Source organism: Lissotriton vulgaris, unplaced genomic scaffold (assembly GCF_964263255.1).
Source record: "Lissotriton vulgaris unplaced genomic scaffold, aLisVul1.2 SCAFFOLD_1018, whole genome shotgun sequence".
NCBI lineage: Eukaryota > Metazoa > Chordata > Amphibia > Caudata > Salamandridae > Lissotriton > Lissotriton vulgaris.
This window is the reverse complement of record NW_028246283.1, coordinates 122,692-142,006: the sequence shown is the minus strand read 5'-3', so window position 1 is coordinate 142,006 and position 19,315 is coordinate 122,692. Positions and strand designations below refer to the sequence as shown.

At 43.5% G+C, this 19,315-nt stretch overlaps 1 protein-coding gene across 1 annotated transcript in view; it reads right to left on the bottom strand.

Annotated features, from left to right (window-relative positions):
* Positions 1 to 19,315, bottom strand: part of LOC147666006 (laminin subunit beta-1-like) — a gene marked incomplete at its 5' end in the record, with an annotated part of 280,699 nt that overhangs the window by 144,839 nt on the left and 116,545 nt on the right. Inside the window, 7 exons of the mRNA XM_086949328.1 lie at positions 2,520 to 2,751; positions 4,513 to 4,656; positions 4,976 to 5,180; positions 9,207 to 9,330; positions 9,447 to 9,574; positions 10,714 to 10,872; positions 10,964 to 11,099. Of these exons, the coding sequence (XP_086805454.1) occupies positions 2,520 to 2,751; positions 4,513 to 4,656; positions 4,976 to 5,180; positions 9,207 to 9,330; positions 9,447 to 9,574; positions 10,714 to 10,872; positions 10,964 to 11,099 (1,128 nt within the window). The remainder of the gene's footprint in view (positions 1 to 2,519; positions 2,752 to 4,512; positions 4,657 to 4,975; positions 5,181 to 9,206; positions 9,331 to 9,446; positions 9,575 to 10,713; positions 10,873 to 10,963; positions 11,100 to 19,315) is intronic.

Here is a 19,315-nt window from a genome sequence, read left to right as displayed (position 1 = left end):
GAATGCACAATCACCTGAGGACAAGAGGAAGGCTGGGCATCCTTCATAACAAACAAAAGCAAAACAGACGTCAATATCTACAGCTTCTGACAAATTAGGCTAAGAACAGAAGCGTTTTTGCTTTTGCCAGGCATACACTGAGATGAAACATTTTGAATCTTTTTGGGGGTACACAACTGCAGCTGAAGTGGCCAGGATTAATTTGACCCTAATAAAGAACATCAACATATGAAAGGCTTGTGGAAAATAGTAATCCACAGTGCCCAGAGGAAATTGATTCTGAGAGGCCATGATAAAATTGTTTAGAGTAGCGATTGACCAAAGAATGGGGTGAGCTATTTGCAGAGACACAGATACAGCCAGCACTAAAACTAAACAAATTAACATGTCTATTGCAAAGGAAAGTGCATGCATTTCTCTCAACAGGCAAGCATTCCTGACAACTGTATCTGGGAAGAATGACTTGTGAGATTTTGTGAGGAAATGGGGTATATTATATGGTGTGGTTGTGCAACTTCACAGTGTAATACACTTACAAAACCCTTAGCTCAATCCGGGGGAGCGGTAGCACTGAGCAGCAAGGCTTAAACAGTCAAACAAGTGTTAAGCATTTAAACAGCACCTAAATAATTGAAGAAGAAATCGACACAATGCTCAAGGAATCCGACACCAATTTATAAAACTAGACTGTATTTGATATCAATTTACACACCAAAATGAAAAATTTCCACCAGAGGGTTCCGGAGATATAGATTTTACAAGAATTAATAAATCAATGCATTTTCACTCTACTATAAGCAAGCCTTGGCAAATTCAACTCATTCAAGGAACAGTGGGTCAGAGTCAATGTGGTAGGTAGGGTAGAAGTACTTGGTAAAACCAAATCCAGCAGTGCTCTTAGAAACAGTTAGACCCAAAGAAGAACACTCCTCAAGCAGTTCCAGGCACTTTATCGGAGTTGCAATGCATTCCTATGGAGTGGTCCTGATGCAAGGGATGAAAGATGCTGACGATGCTCTCAGGAGGCTGTGGATGCAACACAGTCTTCCTGCAGACGCTCCTCGGTCCATGAAGATGGAGCAGGGCTCCTGGTTGCAGGGTGAATGTCCCACAAGCTCCTCTCTGGTCTGGCCGAACTACAGTCGCCACTAGACTTTCAGTCGGATATCTCATCTTCTGAGAGACCAGGCAACTCTCTGACAGCACTCTGGGCTCAGCGAACGCGGGTGCAACTTTGAGCACCAGATCTTGATGCCTGGTGTTGCAAAACAGTAGAAGCCTGAAGATTTTGTGCTACCAATTTGCCCTAGCAGGCTTCTTCAGCTGTTGTGTCCCTGTGCTGCGAATAGGAGGCCAGCCAGCTGGTCCTTGGAGTCTATTGGCGTTGCTGGGCTCTGGAGACGGCTTCTCCTGGAGCAGGACACAGCAGTCACAATCCCTTCCTTCGTTAGCCAGTGGGTGCAGTCTTCTTCGGTGCAGCCTCTCTTTGCTGGTTCCTTAATGCATCAGGGCAGTCTTCCTTCGGTCCTTTGGTCCTTCTTCCAGTTAGTAGAGGTCTGGGTGCAAAGGGTATCCCTTTTCATACAGCCCAGCCCAGGCATGGCGGAGACGCCAGACCAGGTAAATGCTGCTTTGCTAGTCCGAACTTGGGCGAGGGTGGCAGGGACAAACTCCGCCACGGAGAAGAGTCAGAGTTTTTGCCCGAACTCCGCATTCCCAGCAGAGAGCGGAGTTGGCAAAACTCTGCAAACTCTGCTGGCAGAGCGGAGTTTGCCACCCACCGCTAGTTCTATCTCAACTAACAGATCGGCAATCAATGTGATGTGTTGCACAGGATTACATAAGCCACCCTTCATTCCAAACTCTGTGGAAGAAGGCAGGGAAAAGAGCATGAGTTGTGACATACCATCCCGAAATTGGTAAAGCACATGGTCACCAGTTTGGAATGTGAAAGGACTCCCAGAGCTCTTAGTCTAGCTTATTTCACAAACAAACTCTAAATCAATAAACGGGCAACTTCAATAAAGATGGGAAAGTGAAACAAAAAAACATTGCTTTCATTGGAAGGCTGCACCTGAGCTGTTAAGATTAAAGCTTGTATGACATTCCACATAACTCATTTTTGGGTACCACATACATTTCTGGACACAATTTAAAAAGTGACTTCTAATTGGTTCTCAATTTTAAGCAAACCATTTTTCTCATAGGGACATTTCTTCTGATGCGCACAAGTACAATAACAAAAATTCTTGTTAAATGTGTGCAAACCAAGAACAATGTTCACCAAATGAATGGTAGGTTTGAATCTAACAATCAACTCAACATATGGCATGCATTAGTACAGAAAGATAAAAACATACAGGTCAGAAAAATGATATAATTTTACCTGCAGCCCAAATTGACTCACATGAGGCAACAATCGGCAGCTTCCAATAGAAAGTTTGATTAGGCTCCATATAAAACCCTCCCAAAATAGTCTACAAATGACAGTTTAACCATCACCGGCTCACATTATTTACCTGTCACAGTTGTGACCTTCGGTGTGGTCTCCACAATTCAGACATTCACCAGTGTATGGATTACAATCTTCTGCATGCCCGTTGCAACTGCACGATCTGCAGGTCGGGAATCCCCAGTACGCAGGTAAGCATCGATCGCACTGACGACCATATGCACCATGTATACAAGGGCACTGGCCAGTCACAGGGTCACAAAACGAATGGGAAGATCCTTGCATGCTGCATTCACAGGCTAGAAACAGAAGTAAGAAAACAGATTGAAAACATGCACCACTTTGCACCCTGGCATAACACAGGGTGATGTAGAGCAAGACACTATGTTACCAAATTTATATTGAGAAAAGGTCTTGTTCAACTGCACTTTATGCAACTTGAATCTCGGGTACGATTATACTAATTACTATATCATCCAGATTTCAAACAAATATTGGATATGAAACTTGTGGTAATAACACAACATAGGCGGAAACTGAGATACAAGTGCAATTATATCCAGGACCGTTGGCGGTAAGGAAAGTGGAATAAAGGACAAGAGAATAGTTGAGGTTTTTACTGACAACCATGTTTATCACCTATATTTACTGACAATCTAGATCCAATGAATTACATGTTTTTGGATACTCACAAGGCCAAGCAAAAGACTCATGGGGTCTAGGTCTGTGGTGCCTGACTCTAGAGTGTCAAAACTCCTGAATGCATACCACTGAGTAGATGAGAATTTTACTAGTAGAGCCCACTATCAGGTATGGAGGAAAATGAGAATGACTGGCATGTAGTCTGCATGCACATTTAACATGTCTGTAAAGTCCATTTGCATACAAACCCATAGTTAGCACATGTGACTTCATTAAGATATATGGAGAGGTCTTAGACCCACACGACTATGAGCAACAGACCAACAACAGGATTTGTTGACAGTACACAGAAGAGCGCAGAGTAATGTGCCAGCTTCAGAACGTTGAAATGTGGTAGTTCAGGATAAATAAAATAAATGATTTCCATCTTAAGCGGACAAGAAAATAGCTATGCAAGTTCCAAAAATGCCAGAGGGACTCCCAGTCTTGGGAAAGTCAGGGCAAAACCAAAGAGAAGGAATAGAGACAGTCAACGCCACAAAATTTCAACCACAATATTTGTAACTAAGTGTTCAAAGAATGCCTTTATAGCCCTTAGATAACAGGAACACCCTGCAGGGACCACACTAGGAGAACGACCAATGGGAACTAGAACCGGGGGAGGACTGTGGAGGATAGTGCTTCTCAGCGGTTTTGAATAATTATTTCAAATACAGAGACAGAACAAGAAGGTAACGTTACAGAGTGGGCTTTAACATAGCGCAGCAACAAAATGCATTGAATAACAAGAGACATGATTGGCCACCAAAGACAGGATGGAAATATAAAAAAAAAATTGCTCGGTTATCTCACTCAAATAGTTGAATAAATTTAACACATGAAACCTGGTCAATTCAATCATTTTTCTTTCTCATCAAGTTATGCAAATGTCTCAGACCTGGAATTACAATTTTATTCAGGAAGAATATACAGTTGCACTGTGACTTTATGGAACATAATCAGGGGACTGCAAGTTGGGAAGAAAGTAAGATGGCGCAGAGAGGTTAACTTTCTTGTTCAGGAACCACAAGCAGAAAAGACCCACTCACAAAATTAAAGTGAAGTTTCTTAAGACTAAAATGAAGGCAAGGTCTTGGCAATGCATAAGAAGAAATACCTATTTTTCAGGCACTACATGATCAAGAAATTAAAAGTAATCCTCAAGTACTAGCTTAGATTGTTATCTTCATTTTAAAGTAATTTCTTGAACGTTTCCTAGCAAGCTTTGATGACAATGACAAATGAACAACCAACGTGCTTTATAAACCGTGTTATTCCCATAGTTGAGAACACTTCACGTTTAGATCAAAAGTGCGGTTGAGTTGGACAGAAAATGCTTTAACTACAAAAATACAGAAAACTAGTAAATATGTACATACGTCTACATCCATTGGGCCCAAAACCAAATGTTCCTGGGGCACATCTGTCGCACTTTCTTCCGACAACATTGGGACGACACTGGCACTGTCCTCCACTCGAGTCACACACGGAACTCAAGGAGCCTTGGGGATCACACTCACAGGCTGAAGAAAAAGTAGATTGTGTGAAGATTTATAAGCAATACATCATTCAGCTAAATGAAATTAAAATCAAAAGCATTTTGATTGAATAGCAGTTTGAGAGCATTCACTTCAAATTATAATTAGTTTACAATTACACGTACAGCCATGACAGGTTTCCTGTGCAGTGCTTGGGCAATTTTAGATAATCATTTTTTTATGTTTAAGATTCCCAATATTTGTGTTTATGGATGTTTGTCACCTAAAATAAATAGAGTTTTATTTAGTTATTTTAAGAACCTATCAGCGTGATGTATGAATCAAAATCCTTAGGTCAACCTACCAAGTGCTCCCTGGTGCATCAGGGAAGAGATACTGAAGATGATATTTTTACAGACATCTGTCATGGGTGTTTTAACAACACTGCGGCTGTTCTCAAGACATCGATATCTCTGAAAAGTAGCCCAGGCACTGTTCGTGATCACTTCATCACCTGCACCTCCCATACTGAATATCTCCAGAGACTTGCAGTGGGGCATAAGAACCATCTGTAATAATGACAACACAACATTTAGAAAAAGAAAAGACTTTTATCAGAAATCAGCAATGTTAGCGACACCACAGAAATGCTCTTGAAAGGCTTCCACTTCTTCAATGTGACTTTTCACTTTCAACCAACTCTTGAGCCCCAATCAGGGCAAACCTGGTCTTTGGTTGTTCGTGTGTCAGTTAAGGGAGAACATGGCCAGGCAGTTTGGGCTGGAATGTTCTTATTGAACCAGGGAAAAGACTGATTTGCTTATGGCTGGATCTGAACCAAGATGGCATGATGCGCAAAAGAATGATGGGTTGGAATGCTACCCAGAGCGAGTCCCAGTGGTTAGACTTGTTGTAAGCGTTCCTCTCACCGTCTTTTGTGTGGTCAAGACTGTTCTACATTGTCTCCTTCTTTGCCAGGATATGTATAGAACAATCTTTAGTAAATATATGTAGGAAACAGGAGGGTGGCTGCTGCAAATATCTTATACGGACACACTACCCAAGTATGCTAAAAAAGTTAAATTTTTTGTGTAGAACTGCCCTCGGTATATGCTCCCAATTTATTCCGCCTAATCCTTCACATATTTTGATTGTTCCTACAATCCATTTGGCAGTGTCACCTTACATTAAAGGTTTACCTCCGAATAGTGGTGACCAGGCTACACACCATTGTTGCATTTGTCTTAAATTTACAGTTTCTTTGATATAATGGTATAATGGACTACTGTTATATATGTAATAAGGTGGACTGTTAAAATTCTGACTACATTAATGTTTGATGGGGACAAATAACTGTCAATCTCCAAAAATGAGTGCTGGCGGGCCACACCGACAACCAATGGCTCAAATCAACAACTGCTTCTGTGAACCCTAAAAAAATCCTTAATGCACTAAAATGCTACCCTACCTGGCCCCTAAAAACCACTAACTACCCCTTAATGTTACCAATCCCTGAATCCTATGTACGATTAAGCGAACTGCCAGCATTGAGAGGCTGCCTGTCAGCTTGAATTAATTTGACTGCCATTATAGGAACTGATATAAATGAGATGTTCTGGAACAGTGACTAGTTACTTGGTCCATATCCTGCTCCATTGTATGGATGGGCTGAGTGTCCATCTAGGTGTTCAAGGAGAAAATGTGTAGTTTCTGGAAAATACTAGCACCAACGTGCCAAAGGAGTAAGTTGTTTGTAGGTTTACCCCCAATTTTTTGCCCCCATTTTGACCACTAGGCACAGGTATAATGGCTCCGAAATGCCCTGAGCCCTGCTATACAGGACTAGTGCATGTGCTTAGACCCTTAAAATGGTGTACTTTAATTGGCTTGTACCTAAATGGCATAGCCTAACTTACTTGGAAGTCCATAGTATATGGTACCAGGAGTACCCAGGACCTGTAAATTAGAGTGCCCCCCAGGGACTATGGGACTCGTTGTGCCACCTTGAGTGGGACAAGGTAAAACATGGCACCCAGTCTGCAGACTACAGATTGGAAGGAGAGTTCAAAACTGCTAATTCGACTTTGCCATTTAAAGTAACAGCAAAGCCCAAACATCCCTTTTTAATGCATGTAAGTCACCCATGTTGCATGCTTAATTAGCCTTAAGACAGAGTGCTGTATGTTAAAAAGTGGAACATGTACTTTTACATCTGTCAGCAGTAAAAACACTAAATTGTTATGTTTATTGTGGAAAGGCGAGCAGCCCCAATGGCAAGGATATTTACTGAATGGCACCCTAGCCCTGCTAACTTCTGAATGGGACTACTAAGGTTGGTACAGTTTGGGATCAAAAGTATTAGTACATTAAATCCGATTTAATGGTTACAAAAAAATGTAATGTCACTGGAGGGCAAAGTGCAACTTTAGAAGTTGCCACTTTAGTTGCCCAAAGGTTTCAGTGCCCAATTACTGATGTACCCAGGGCTTGTTCTACAGACATCTTTCTGCACTCCTGTGGAGACGTGTTAATGCCTCAAAGGAAAGGACATAATAGGAGCCTGCATGGGAAAGAGGTGTTACCGCCTGCAAGCAGGAAGTAAAACAGGTGTTTGCCCAAAAGGCAAGTTAGAACGGAGAAGCAGCTGTTTGAGGGGCAAATGGGTAACTCTTAGAGAGGGACTCTCTAATGTTAAGGCAGACAAGCAGGCACTGGGGACTGGAGAGAAATCAGTTGTCTAACCGTGTTTTCCAGGGGCATGTGGTTCCTTGGTAGCCACACTTCTGGGTGTGGGCTAGGGAGCTCTGAGTGTTGAGGGAGGGCTCTCGCCTTGTTGTGATGGGCAGAATGGTACATCTTGGGACAGCCAAATGCCACAGTTCCCAGGAAGGGTTCATCAGGAGAGATGGAAACTGGTAGCCCATTGACTACCAACCACATCCTACCTTGAGGGCATTTTCTGAAGACAAATATGGCACCTGAGGCACCCAGAACTCGACCAACTTGAAAGAAGGCCCAAAGAAGGACTGCCTTGCAATACCGAGGTATAAGCAAAGAAAGGCTGCACCGTCTAAGACTGAACCTGGTGGTTTTCGAAGGAAGGGACTTTGTCTGCCGTTTCCTGCTCAAGGAGAAGGTGTCTCCAGAGACCAGTCAAGCCAAGAGAACTCCAAGGGACAACTGACTGGCTCCCTGTTCGCAACACAGGAACACTACAGCTGAAGAAGCCTGATGGGGCAAGTTAGTAGTCCAAAGTCTTCAAGCTGTTACCATCTCTGCCGTGCAGCACCAAGGACCAAGACCCAATGCACAGAGGTGCACCCAAGTTTGCTGAACCCAGGAGTGTTGTCAGAGAGTTGCTGGGACCCTTAGAGGGAAAGGTATTGACTTTTGGAAGGATTGGCCTGTGACTGCGACAAGGGGCTGTAGTCCAGTGGCAACTGGACATTGACCAGACAAGAGAGGACTTCATGGGACGTCGACCCTGCAACCAGGACCTCCTCACCATCTTTGCGGACCGCGGTTGATTGAAATTGCACTATTTTAATATTGCTTGTAAAATCCATATCTCTGGAGCACTCGGTGGATCTTTTTCATTCTGGTGCCAACATTCTTATAAAAATACGGCCTATATTTATAAGTAGGTGTCGGATTTCTTAAGTGTCGTACTGATTTCTTTATTTGTTTTGGTGCTTTTTAAATGCTCAATACTGGTTACTCTGTGAAAGACTTACTGCTGAGTGCTACAGCTACCCAAGGTTGAGCTGAGGGTTTGACAGACGAAACCTAAGGGTCCTAAAGTGATTGGTAAGGGTATTACACAGTGAGGTTGTACTATCACACTATTTAAATACACTCAGTTGCCTCACAGAGTGGCAGAAAAAACTTCAGAGCTAGTAAGAATGCCTTGAGCACCGACATATTGCTGTGTGACAAATCCACCAAGTATTGTTACCTCATCCATATGAGAGAGCAAAACAATCCAACTATAAGAGAAACATAGTTAGCGAAACCTAGAGTAACTCACAGAGGAGAAACAAAATAGGGCACTGCATAAATAATTTCAAAACAAAGTATGTAATAATCTAGAAGTCCAACTATAAAATAATGGTCGCAGCCATATTTGGTTTCCCAGGTCCATGCATGATGAGCTCCTCCAGTCCAGTTTTTTTCTTTGAATTCTGTTACTTGTAGACTTATTTATTCCATTATAAAAGAGGACCACAATTCTCAGAATTCAAAGAAAAAAACCTGGACAGAACTAGCACACTCCACATGGATCAGGAAAACTGGGCATTTATGTATCAGTGGTGAAATGTGGAAAGCAAGATTTTACCTGTCCCTAAACAATGAACTACCATTACAACTGCCAAAAGCTGCAATGAAATAAACCCTTGAACTGGCCCTAAATGTATCATTGCACACATCTGGCAACTCTGTTTCTGCAACATGCAAAATATTTAAAGACTCCCACGTACATTGACCAGAGGCCAACCATTAGATCTACATTAGGGTTGTAACATAAAAGGTTGCAGAATTAGGGCTATATAGTCTCCATTTAAATTAATTACGGCACTGAAGAGAATTATACTTACCGAATCTATCAGAGTGTAAGGGTTTTCAACATCGAAATTCAATGAGGAATATCGCGGCAACTCTAGGCGAACAGTATAATTTAGTCCCTTTTCAAAGCAAACTGGTCGTGGTAGGACAACATATCTAAGGATAAAAAAAACAATATTTACTGAGGTGACCAGCAATAACAACCACACTACACATTATGTAGAACATCAGAGTGCATTTCGCCTAAGCTAATGCATCCATTTCCTACTGACCTTGAACTCGGTGGCAAAGACACAATTTGATTATCATCATCGGGAACGGTATTTCCACATCTGCTGCTGGTTAGAATTTCACCGGGGCGAATTACTGTGATCACAGCCTCTTCCCACTGCTCTGGCAACTGAAAGGATGGTCTAATTAGCTTGTGTTCTATGTCCTAAGGCAATACTCTTAAAAACATCAGTCCAGATGTAATGCTTGCAATTAGTCCACAGCTGCTTGCATTTCAACATAATTCTCTACAGTTACTTTGGCAAGACTTAAAGGAAGAAAAGGAGGAAAGATAAAGTAAATGACAAGATTAACTAGATTGAAAACACAAGAATGTGAGCTTCTCTGAAGACATTGAGAGAAGCTGAGGTCGAAAATGAGTGGCCCCAATATTTATCTCGGTGCTTCTCCTTTAATTTAGAACATTCTACCCTCAGTGAGCCCTTCTACTTTGGACTATACTGGTCATTGATGGCCTTCTCGCCTAGTATAGGCCTAAGCCTGCAATGTGTACCAGTATCTGAGGAGAGGTCTTTGAATTGAACTGTGTAACTTTTGAAAGTTAGTTACAATGCTATATTAAGACATTATTGTCAATGCGGAGGCGTCTTCAGAGAATCTGCTTCCACAGAATGTGGTCCATAACTTCTTTTAAAAGCCCTGCGCCAAAATCATTTTGGTTTATCATGAGCTATTTATTGAAAACCTATCAGCTGGAAGAGCTATTAGATGCTATTGATTCCTTAATTCAATCCAGTATGAGTTTGCAACAGTGTTTTTCTGTTTTCATTTGGAAAGTGAAATAGAAGATGAGTCCACAACAAAAACAGCTCAAGTTTGTAGCTCGGGTATAAGCCAAAAACAAGCACTGCTGCGTGCCTTCAAATTCCATAACTCTGCAGAAGATGCACAAGAGGTACAAAAATACAGAGAATGAGATGAAAAAGTTAAAGAACAAAACATGAACCAGATAAACATGACAAGCAAGAAGATCAATAAGCTGAATATGAACAAGTGAACATTAATTTGAATGAAGGCACAGGAAAAACACGAATGATAACCAAAAAAAGTTGAACAGGCACAATAAGACATAAACCAAAACAATTAATTACAGCATTGTGCTGTTCACTGGTTTTAGAATGAAAGAAATTGATGATGCTTATTTACCATTCTCAGAATGATGAGCAGTATCTTTTAGGAAACCTACAGATCTCGATCTCAAAAGAAATACGCAGCTGAGCAGTCATACTAGTTCAGTAGCTATCTCACCTGTGGTTCATAGCGAAACACTATATCATACTCCATTGAATGAGGAATGTTGTCAACATAGAATTCCAGATATGACCCTTCAGGCATTCTCACAAACCCGACTCCAGTCCAGGAAGGACTTCGATCCTGGGGGTGCTGGCGCTCCACAATGCTTACTCCCTATGGAGTAAGATAGAGAAATCAGGAACCTCTTAGCATCTCGCAACTGAAAATGAGCAAGTTCAGTTTTTCCAGCTGTTCATCTACTTACAGGCCCAAAATTTGCTTCCTCCGCTTCGTACGTGTAGTGATCCAAGGTAATGAAGTAAAATCCAGACTCCACTTGATTGCACTGGCGTCCAATCATGTGTGGTCTGCACTGACACTGACCCGTTTCTGATGAACAACTGCAATTATAGAAGTTTACAAATAATTAACAAACAACCATAATAGTTGGTTTACATCTTACAGTATTCTTTAAACAAAATGCAAAACTCAAAGGTGGGAGATGATCACCGGCGCCAATGATTTTCAGTTCAATTTATCATCTCATGCACAGATACCAGATCACTTGTTTGGATAATAAACCACTTAAAGATCTTGCAAGGCCACAATTGCCCCCAAAAATCCATTGGTGTAAAGCTCTAATGGGGTCCTAAAGGGTGGTACTGTGTCATTCAACGTTTACGTTTCCCCTTTCAAGTTTAATGAAAATATTAGAACTACTCAATTATGCTATATTCATCACACATGTACAGACAAATATCTCTGAACACGAATGATGCAAGGGTAAGATTTACAATTCAAAGTTTAACGGTCTTCTCTAATGCACATAGTTCACATTATGGCTCTTTGTTGCAATTATACCTTTTAGAATTAAATGGGTCTTCCTGGGCAATCATCACTCAAAATCAAATTACATCTAAACACCATTACATCATTGATATCTAGAGCAGGGAAGTTGCGGGTCCATGGAAACGGTCCGACATTCTAGCACCCAAGGAGATCTAGGATCACCTCTTTGTTTTATTCAAGCAGCTGCTTAGTTGGAGTGGAGTACGAGTTGAGTAGTCTCACATGAGCCAGCAGAGCTAGGTATGTAGGAAGACATGAGACTGTAAAAAATGACTGTTGGTGTTCAGTCGCCAAAATAAGCAATTAGAGATCTCCATATAAACCTTACTCCTGGCTAAACAATGACTAGCCTATTATTATTGTTAAGGGGCAGCTTTGCTCAGGGGCTTAGCTGAAACATTTTCTGGAGATGCCTCAGTCACGCAGACCCAAGGAACTGAAGGAAAGTGAGAATACCCAAATAACTAATCATCCATGTCATTTTAGAAGTTGACACTGGGGATAAAAATGTATAATAAGAAAAGCATCTGGGGCCAATGTGAAGCCAAAAAGAAAATCCTACACACACAATTGAGACATTCACTGTCTACGGGATTGATGCATGCACAGATCTGTGGGAAAAAATTAAATTACAAAATACTTACCCTCAAACCCAAAGGATTAAAAAAGCTGGACACATTTATTAGAGCACCAAATTCTCTAAATTGACCCCTGCACAAGACATTGAAAGGACTTAGGAATACATGCACCTTCAACACAACCAAGAATTTCAAATGATAGAACGTTGTTGGTTGAGTAGGGTGTTAACCCTGCTCATGCAACACCACAATCCACCCAGAAAACGGCAGTACAAGTAAAAATGCATGCAGACACAAGATACATCTATATGCAATTTAATGATATATATGACTTACACATATTAAAGAGGGTCCATGAACTCTAAGATATTTGCCCATTTGATGAGCTATGCCTTCTATTGATAACTCTAATGCAGATCAATGGAAAATATTATCTTGTAAGCTTCTGTTTGCAGTGCGCAATTCTGTAGATTCACATGCTTTGCATACTCCTGCCATTAAACTTTATAACTTGTTTTTCTTTGAAAAGGGTTTGAGTCACAAGATACTGGGCGACTCCTCCCTTAATCCACAAATCACAATGGCACTGACAACATCTTTAGATTGTCCATCGCTTGTTGGTTGAAAGGTGAGAGTAGATGGTGCATGTGAATATGCAGCACTACATGCTGCAAATAGACGACTACAGGGTAACATTTTCTGTGTGTCGCATGTGTGGCTGTAGAATAACATTCTATGCATCAACTGTAAAGCAGTTTCTTCCCAGCAGCAAAATGTTTACACTTTGCTTCACAGCAGGTACGTGTGGTAGGTCTACATGCCTCTTGCAATATTCCTATACCCGCCATCTGAGAGAAGTAGGTATCCAAACTCTAAAAACAGGTGATTGAGCTATTTGGAGTCCGAGGCCCGAATTATGCCATGCTGTTGGTCTCTTCATGTGGGGACTAGCATAGAATACCAAGGCTGTCAGGCACTGTTGATGCCACTAGAATGAGGGTCATGGAGACTTGCCTCATTTTTCTCAACAGTTATGGAACGAGCAGTAGAGGTGGGAAAGTGCAGGAAAATATCCCTGACTAGTTCATCCAGGGTGCAGTGCACATGGACTGTGAATGTGGGTACCTGGAGGTGAAGTTTGAGAATTTTGCCATTCCTGTAGTGATGAATATATTGATGGTTAGGCTTCCCTATTTGTGGATGTACCGGTATAAGACTTGTGGATGGAGTTCCCACCACTGGACTAGTTGATGTGTCCTGCTTAACTACTCTGCAAAATTGTTGTCAACCCTGTGGAAGATGTTCTACAAGGAGACGGATATTCTAGCAGATTGCCCCTTACCAGATACATTGGGCCAGGTTAGATAGCAGAAGTGAATGGGTATCCTCTTTTGTTTGTAAGCAATAAATCGTTGTATTGGTGTCTGTTTTTACAAGGACCCCCATGCTATGGGAAAGTGAAACTGCAGAACATTCAGAACGCCTCCGCGAAACTCATCCATAATATCCCCCCGCAGCCACATCACCAGCCACTTGAGACCTCCACTGACTCCAAGTCAACAAAAGAATCATTTGAAAGTCCCTCACACACGCCTTCAAAGCCCTACATGACAATGGGACCTGCATACCTCAACCACCGCCTCTCATTCCACACTCCCAGCAGAGACCTCTGCCCCGCCCATCTGGCCTTGCCCACTGTCCCATGTATCCGCAAGACCACAGCTGGAGGAAGATCCTTCTCCTATCTTGCAACAAAGACCTGGAACACCCTACCTCTCCACCACAGGCTATCACTGTCACTGCCTCAATTCAGGAAGGACCTCAAGACCTTCGACTGAACCACAGTGCCCTAGGTGAAATTCTCCCCCTACCACCTCCCCCAAGCGCCCCCCCCCCTTCACCCCCAGCGCCTTGCGACATTAACAGGGTGAGTAGGAGCGTTTTACAAGTCACTTGATTGATTGATCGCTCGGGGATCCACTTGAACATACCCTTGTGAATGGCTAGGAACTGGACCAAAATGTTGTCCTCATCCTCTGTGACAGGAGTCTGCAACCTTTTCTGTAATAAGAGCTACTTATGTTCAATTAAAATCCCTCATGCAGCTAATATTATCAGTGCTATAATAGTGAGCACATTAAAGAAGATTATATTAGTGGCCACACCGTGCATCGTTACTAGCAGTGATCACCTTAGGGTATCAGACCGGGTTACCAGCAGTAATATAAAAAAAAGGCTTTTCTAAATTTGGAATGCCTCTACATGGCAGCGTAGGAAACTGGCTGACTATTTAGTGCACTAAAATAAAGTACACAGTGTAGAGAGTCCAGTCAACCCTTATTGGTTTACAGAGCTTTCTTCAAAAATCCCAAGTGATCTGATTTCTGGTACAGTGGTCGAACAGCTTAGGCTAATCCAAGGGCAGTGCTTAGCATTTGTTGTACCCACTCAGTCAATAAATGGGACTCACACTTAATAAAGAAATGTATTAAAATAACGCAGACTTTTTTAAAACATTATTCTAGGTACCAAGATCTTCATTATCAGATAAGTACTTTTTAAGATAGGTTTTCAGCATTTAAATAGATAATACTGTATTCGGGCTAATGTTAACCTATGAGGCAAACATACACTGCATAGGACCCCTTGACAACAACTTAAAAGACTATTCTTCAGGACTTAAAGTAAGTAGGGACCAAGATCCAAGACACCATCAACAGGTCACTTCGGTCGGCTCTGGGTCATCCGGGTGCAGAGGTGCTTTTGGGTGTCAGCAGCCTGTTGAAATCAATGGGAAAAAGTTCTTGCAAAAGAAGCTGTAAGTGGAGACTGGAGGGCCAGTCAGTTTGAACCGAAATGGGGGCTCTGGTCTTTAGGTCTTCTGGAGACAGGATGCAACTTTGACCTGGACTCCGGCTGTGGGGCTCATGTGCAGTTGTCTTTGGTCCGGTGGGTCGCGGAAGTCAGAAGCACTCACTTTCTGTGAGCCTGCAGAAAGAGGCTGCAGGTAGGGACTAGGGGATCAGTCTGGCAGACCTCAAAGGTGCGCTCTGATCTTGGGGGTCCCTGGGTGCTAGGGACACCATTGGGTCACTTGGACTCAGGCTGTGGGGCTCGGGTGCAGAGGTGCTTTGAAGTGTTGGGTCATGGCGGTCAGAAACACTTGCTTCAGGTAACGACCTGGAGATGTGGACATAACAGGACAGCTTGGCCACTATGGGTGATAGCTTCTGCAGTGCTGACGTCCCTAGTCAGCTGGTCAGTCCCTGTGGGGTTGGTGTCCTGCTGCAAGGAGTTCAGTACCTTGGATATTGGTGCTGGAGAGCTCCTGGAGGGTCTAATGTCTTGTTACCCATGGTCCAACGGGTGATCTTTAAAGCAGGCTGTCTGGCTTTTAAGGCCCTGCACGGGAAAAGCTCCATGTTCATTAACAGCATGATTATCAAACATGAGCCTTCCCGTAACCTTCGCTCAGCTCACCTCTCCCTTCTCAGCATACCCTCCTTCAAACGGAAGCGTCAGGGTGGGTGCAGATTTGCTTACCTTGCCCCGAAGGTCTGGAACGCTCTACCTCTGGCGATCAGGAGTTGCACTAACCTTATGGAGTATCGGAGAGCCTTGAAGACCTGGCTGTTTAAGCAAGCATCTGGATAGGTTATCAGCTATCAATATCCCTCACTGTCAGCGCCATGAAACCCTTGGGCGCCCATGCGCTTAAAAAGGTCTGATTAACATAACATAACTTGCTGGGGAGACGGGGATGACATCTGGGAGCAAGGAACATCTCCTCTATCTGTGAGCCTGGGCATCAGCAGTTCGGTAAACCAGAGCTTGCATTTTGGTGCCTGCAGGATGCAGGGAAGTAGCTCAGCTACTCCATGGGAGATGCTGGCTGTTTTGCTATGTGCTGGCACCCTCCCAGACTATTGGAAGCTGAACAGCTGCAGGATGAGTCATCTTAGTAGCAATTGTCGGGGACAGATGCAGGCCAGAGGGTTGGTGCGAAGTCAGTTTCCACTCCTCAGTTCTTCATTCTTGAAGTTCTACGGTGCCCTCCTCCTTTCTGACTCAATCAATTCTGATTTACTGGTTCCTGGGGCTTCCCTGAAAACTATATTTAGGGGCATTAATGGGTACCGGGACAGGCTGGAAAATTAGCTAGTCGGTAGGCATGACACCTCCAGGATAGTACCACCCCTAAGGTGGGCTGCAGTGAGGTGGACACCATTTTTCAGAAGCAGCCAACTTTGTGAAAGCATACTAAGGAATAATTCTGGGACAGGGTTATGCCCACTTCCCACAGGAAGTGGTCATATAGGGGGTATAGTGACCCGAAGAGTTAGTAGCCCATTGACTACTACCTTACACTCCCCTAACATCCTTAAACTCAGTACTTAGGGGAGCTCCCTACACCACAGAAGCAGATCCTGATGACTTAAGAAGAGAGTGGACACCGAAGAGCCGCAACAGTAGAGAGGAGAGAAGAAGCAACTGACCTGGTATCAACCCTATCAGCCTCTCTGCATCCCTCATCGAAAACTGTGCCAAAGTCAAATTGTCCTGCAGTTGTTGACTCCAGAACCTTAGGAGGACTGTCGGCCTTTGATAAAGACCACTACCTCCCATAGAACAGCAGAACCGTTCCCTGCATCCTGCAGGAACTCCTAAAGCAAAGACTCCGAGTCCTCCGGAACCGCCTAAACCGGACACTTGAAGCCACCTGTGGCAGCTCCTCTGCTATGGCCTAGGAGCGTCCCCCAAAAACGTCAGGAAAGGAAAAATAAAACTGCATTTGTTTTTTTTTCCTTTCTAGATGAATCTTGGGGAGGGGCCTCGCAGTGACAGACACTGGCGGGAGTGGTAGTGCACTCCCATCACTGCGCATGCTGGTTTGGCCGGCCGTCTTTGGCCAGCCAAACCATCATGCGCAGTGAAAGCTCTCTCCAACCCAACAACGGACCTGGGTCGGACAGAGCAGACCCAGACTCAGTCTGTACTGTAATGCAAATTGGGGGCAATCATGCCAATCCTGATGCGCCCTGCGCAAGAGCAGCTTCAGGATTGGCCACAGGGCATTCAACGCATGTGCCTTACTGAAGAAGTGAAGAACAGTGTGACAGGGAGGCCTGCAGGTAAGTTTTTTTATTGTGTCAATTTGTTACCCCCCTGCATGCAACCCCTATTGCGCGCCCCCACCCATGCACCCCGCTCCTCCAGCATACCATCGGTTACTGGAAGTCACCACTGCACCGGTCGCCTCCGGCCTGAGTTGAGGTGAGCCACCGGTGTCAACAAGGTCCCCCAGCCCTCCAGAGCTCGAGTCCAGTGTGTTTTACCCCTCATGGACTGACAGACATCGCCTACAGCCTCTGCACGAAGGCCCCCTCGACAGAGACTGTTCCTGGTAAGAAAACCTGATGCCTACAAACACTGCTGCATCCGTCCCAGCTCCCCCCCCACACACACCCGGCCATGGAGAAGAGGACCCCAGGTGTTTCTACACCCCCGAGCATTGCAAGCCTTGAACCCCTGCCCCCCCCCCCCCCCCCCCCCCCCCTATTGAATCACCCTGACTGGACTTCCAGCAGCCTTTCCATAGAAAAACTATTGGGCTCCCAACGCTGTTTTGCACCCTGCACCTGGCCGCCCGCATGTTTTCTGTTGGTGCAACCTTGGACCTTGCCCACCACTCACCTTAACTCCTGGAGTCTGGTCTTGAAAGTCACTATACTACACTTATTTGCAGACCTTGTTCTTCCTTCCAGAGGATAACATTGCAGAACTTTGCACTAAGTGTCCAATATTTAAAGTGAAAAGAATTTATATTTAAAAACTTAAATACCTGAACAATTTCTCTCTGATGCCTAAATATATATAAAGATACTTGCTACTTTTATCAATTGGTGTGTATCTCCTTCTTGAATCATGTCATTTATTGATCATTGTGTGTATTCACAAATATTGTGAACTCCTCTGTGTTAAGCCCAAGGCTGCTCAACCACACTAACCCCTAATAGAGCACTGTGGGACTGCATAGAAAACCCTGGACTCTTTACACGGTATTTCAGGTTCTTGATATGTCACATGAAGAGTCAGCTTCCTACAAAGGCATTAAAGAATGCTTAGTGATCAGCCAAGGGATAATTTGTATTACCAATGTGGTCAGAATGAGAAAGGAGTATGCTCCATCTGTCGACACTCTCCGAGGTCATGTTTTTGACAACTGAAAAAAAGTAGGACCGGATTTCAAAGTTCAGATAGCAAATTAGATAGTAAAACTTGATTGTTCTTTCGCCACAACCGATGAACTGCACCAGTGCCCAAAATTACTGCAAGCTAACGCGTTTCTCTTAGAGCAATTGCTAAATGAGTCTGATCCCAATGGCAGAAAAAAACATTTAAAGGTAGAGACAGTGAACCCATGTGTTCATTGACTAAGGAAGGAGACACACAGTATACCGAGACTCTATGTTTCTTTGAAGAAAAATAAGTTGTAATGTCTGAGTCAAAGACTAGACGTCCAGATCAAGCAAAGCATGCATATGCTGAAATATTCTTTTACTGCTGATCTGTTTACAACATATGCCCTTGAAATGCACTTTCTTGTAGAGTCTACACAAGTGCAAAGTCTTTCAAGCAAATAAACCTTTTTCTAATATAGCGACGAGGCAACAGAAAGGCCTCCTGCTTCAGTTAACCCGAAGCAAGCTCATGAAATACGGAGAAAAAATTGGAAAACATTTACTTGTAAAAGCATTCAGTTTGCTAGCAGCCATAACTGTCTTTTTTCAGTTTCTGTCCATAACTTCGGTTAGCCTGTTGGTCTACATCAGTTTCATCAGCGGTCTCCTACAGGTTGACACTTACTCAAACCATTCCACGATTCCATTTGGTCATGCCCCACTACATATCCTTGGCAGAGGCATAACAAAACTTAAGGGGGCCACCTGCAAAGTACATGGAGGCCCCTCCCAAGCACTGCACCCAGTCAGGAGCTCTCAGGAATGGAGCCCGCTGCTGGTGCACAGTGCTGGAGGGGGCCCCATGGAGCTTGTGCCCCATGCCCCCCATACCACCTGGGCTATTGCTACAGCACTCATTCAAGCCACAAATTCAATTTAAATTAGAGTATAAAATGCTACAAATAAATAGCACTGTGATTGTAAATGTCAGACTTGTGATGTCCTACC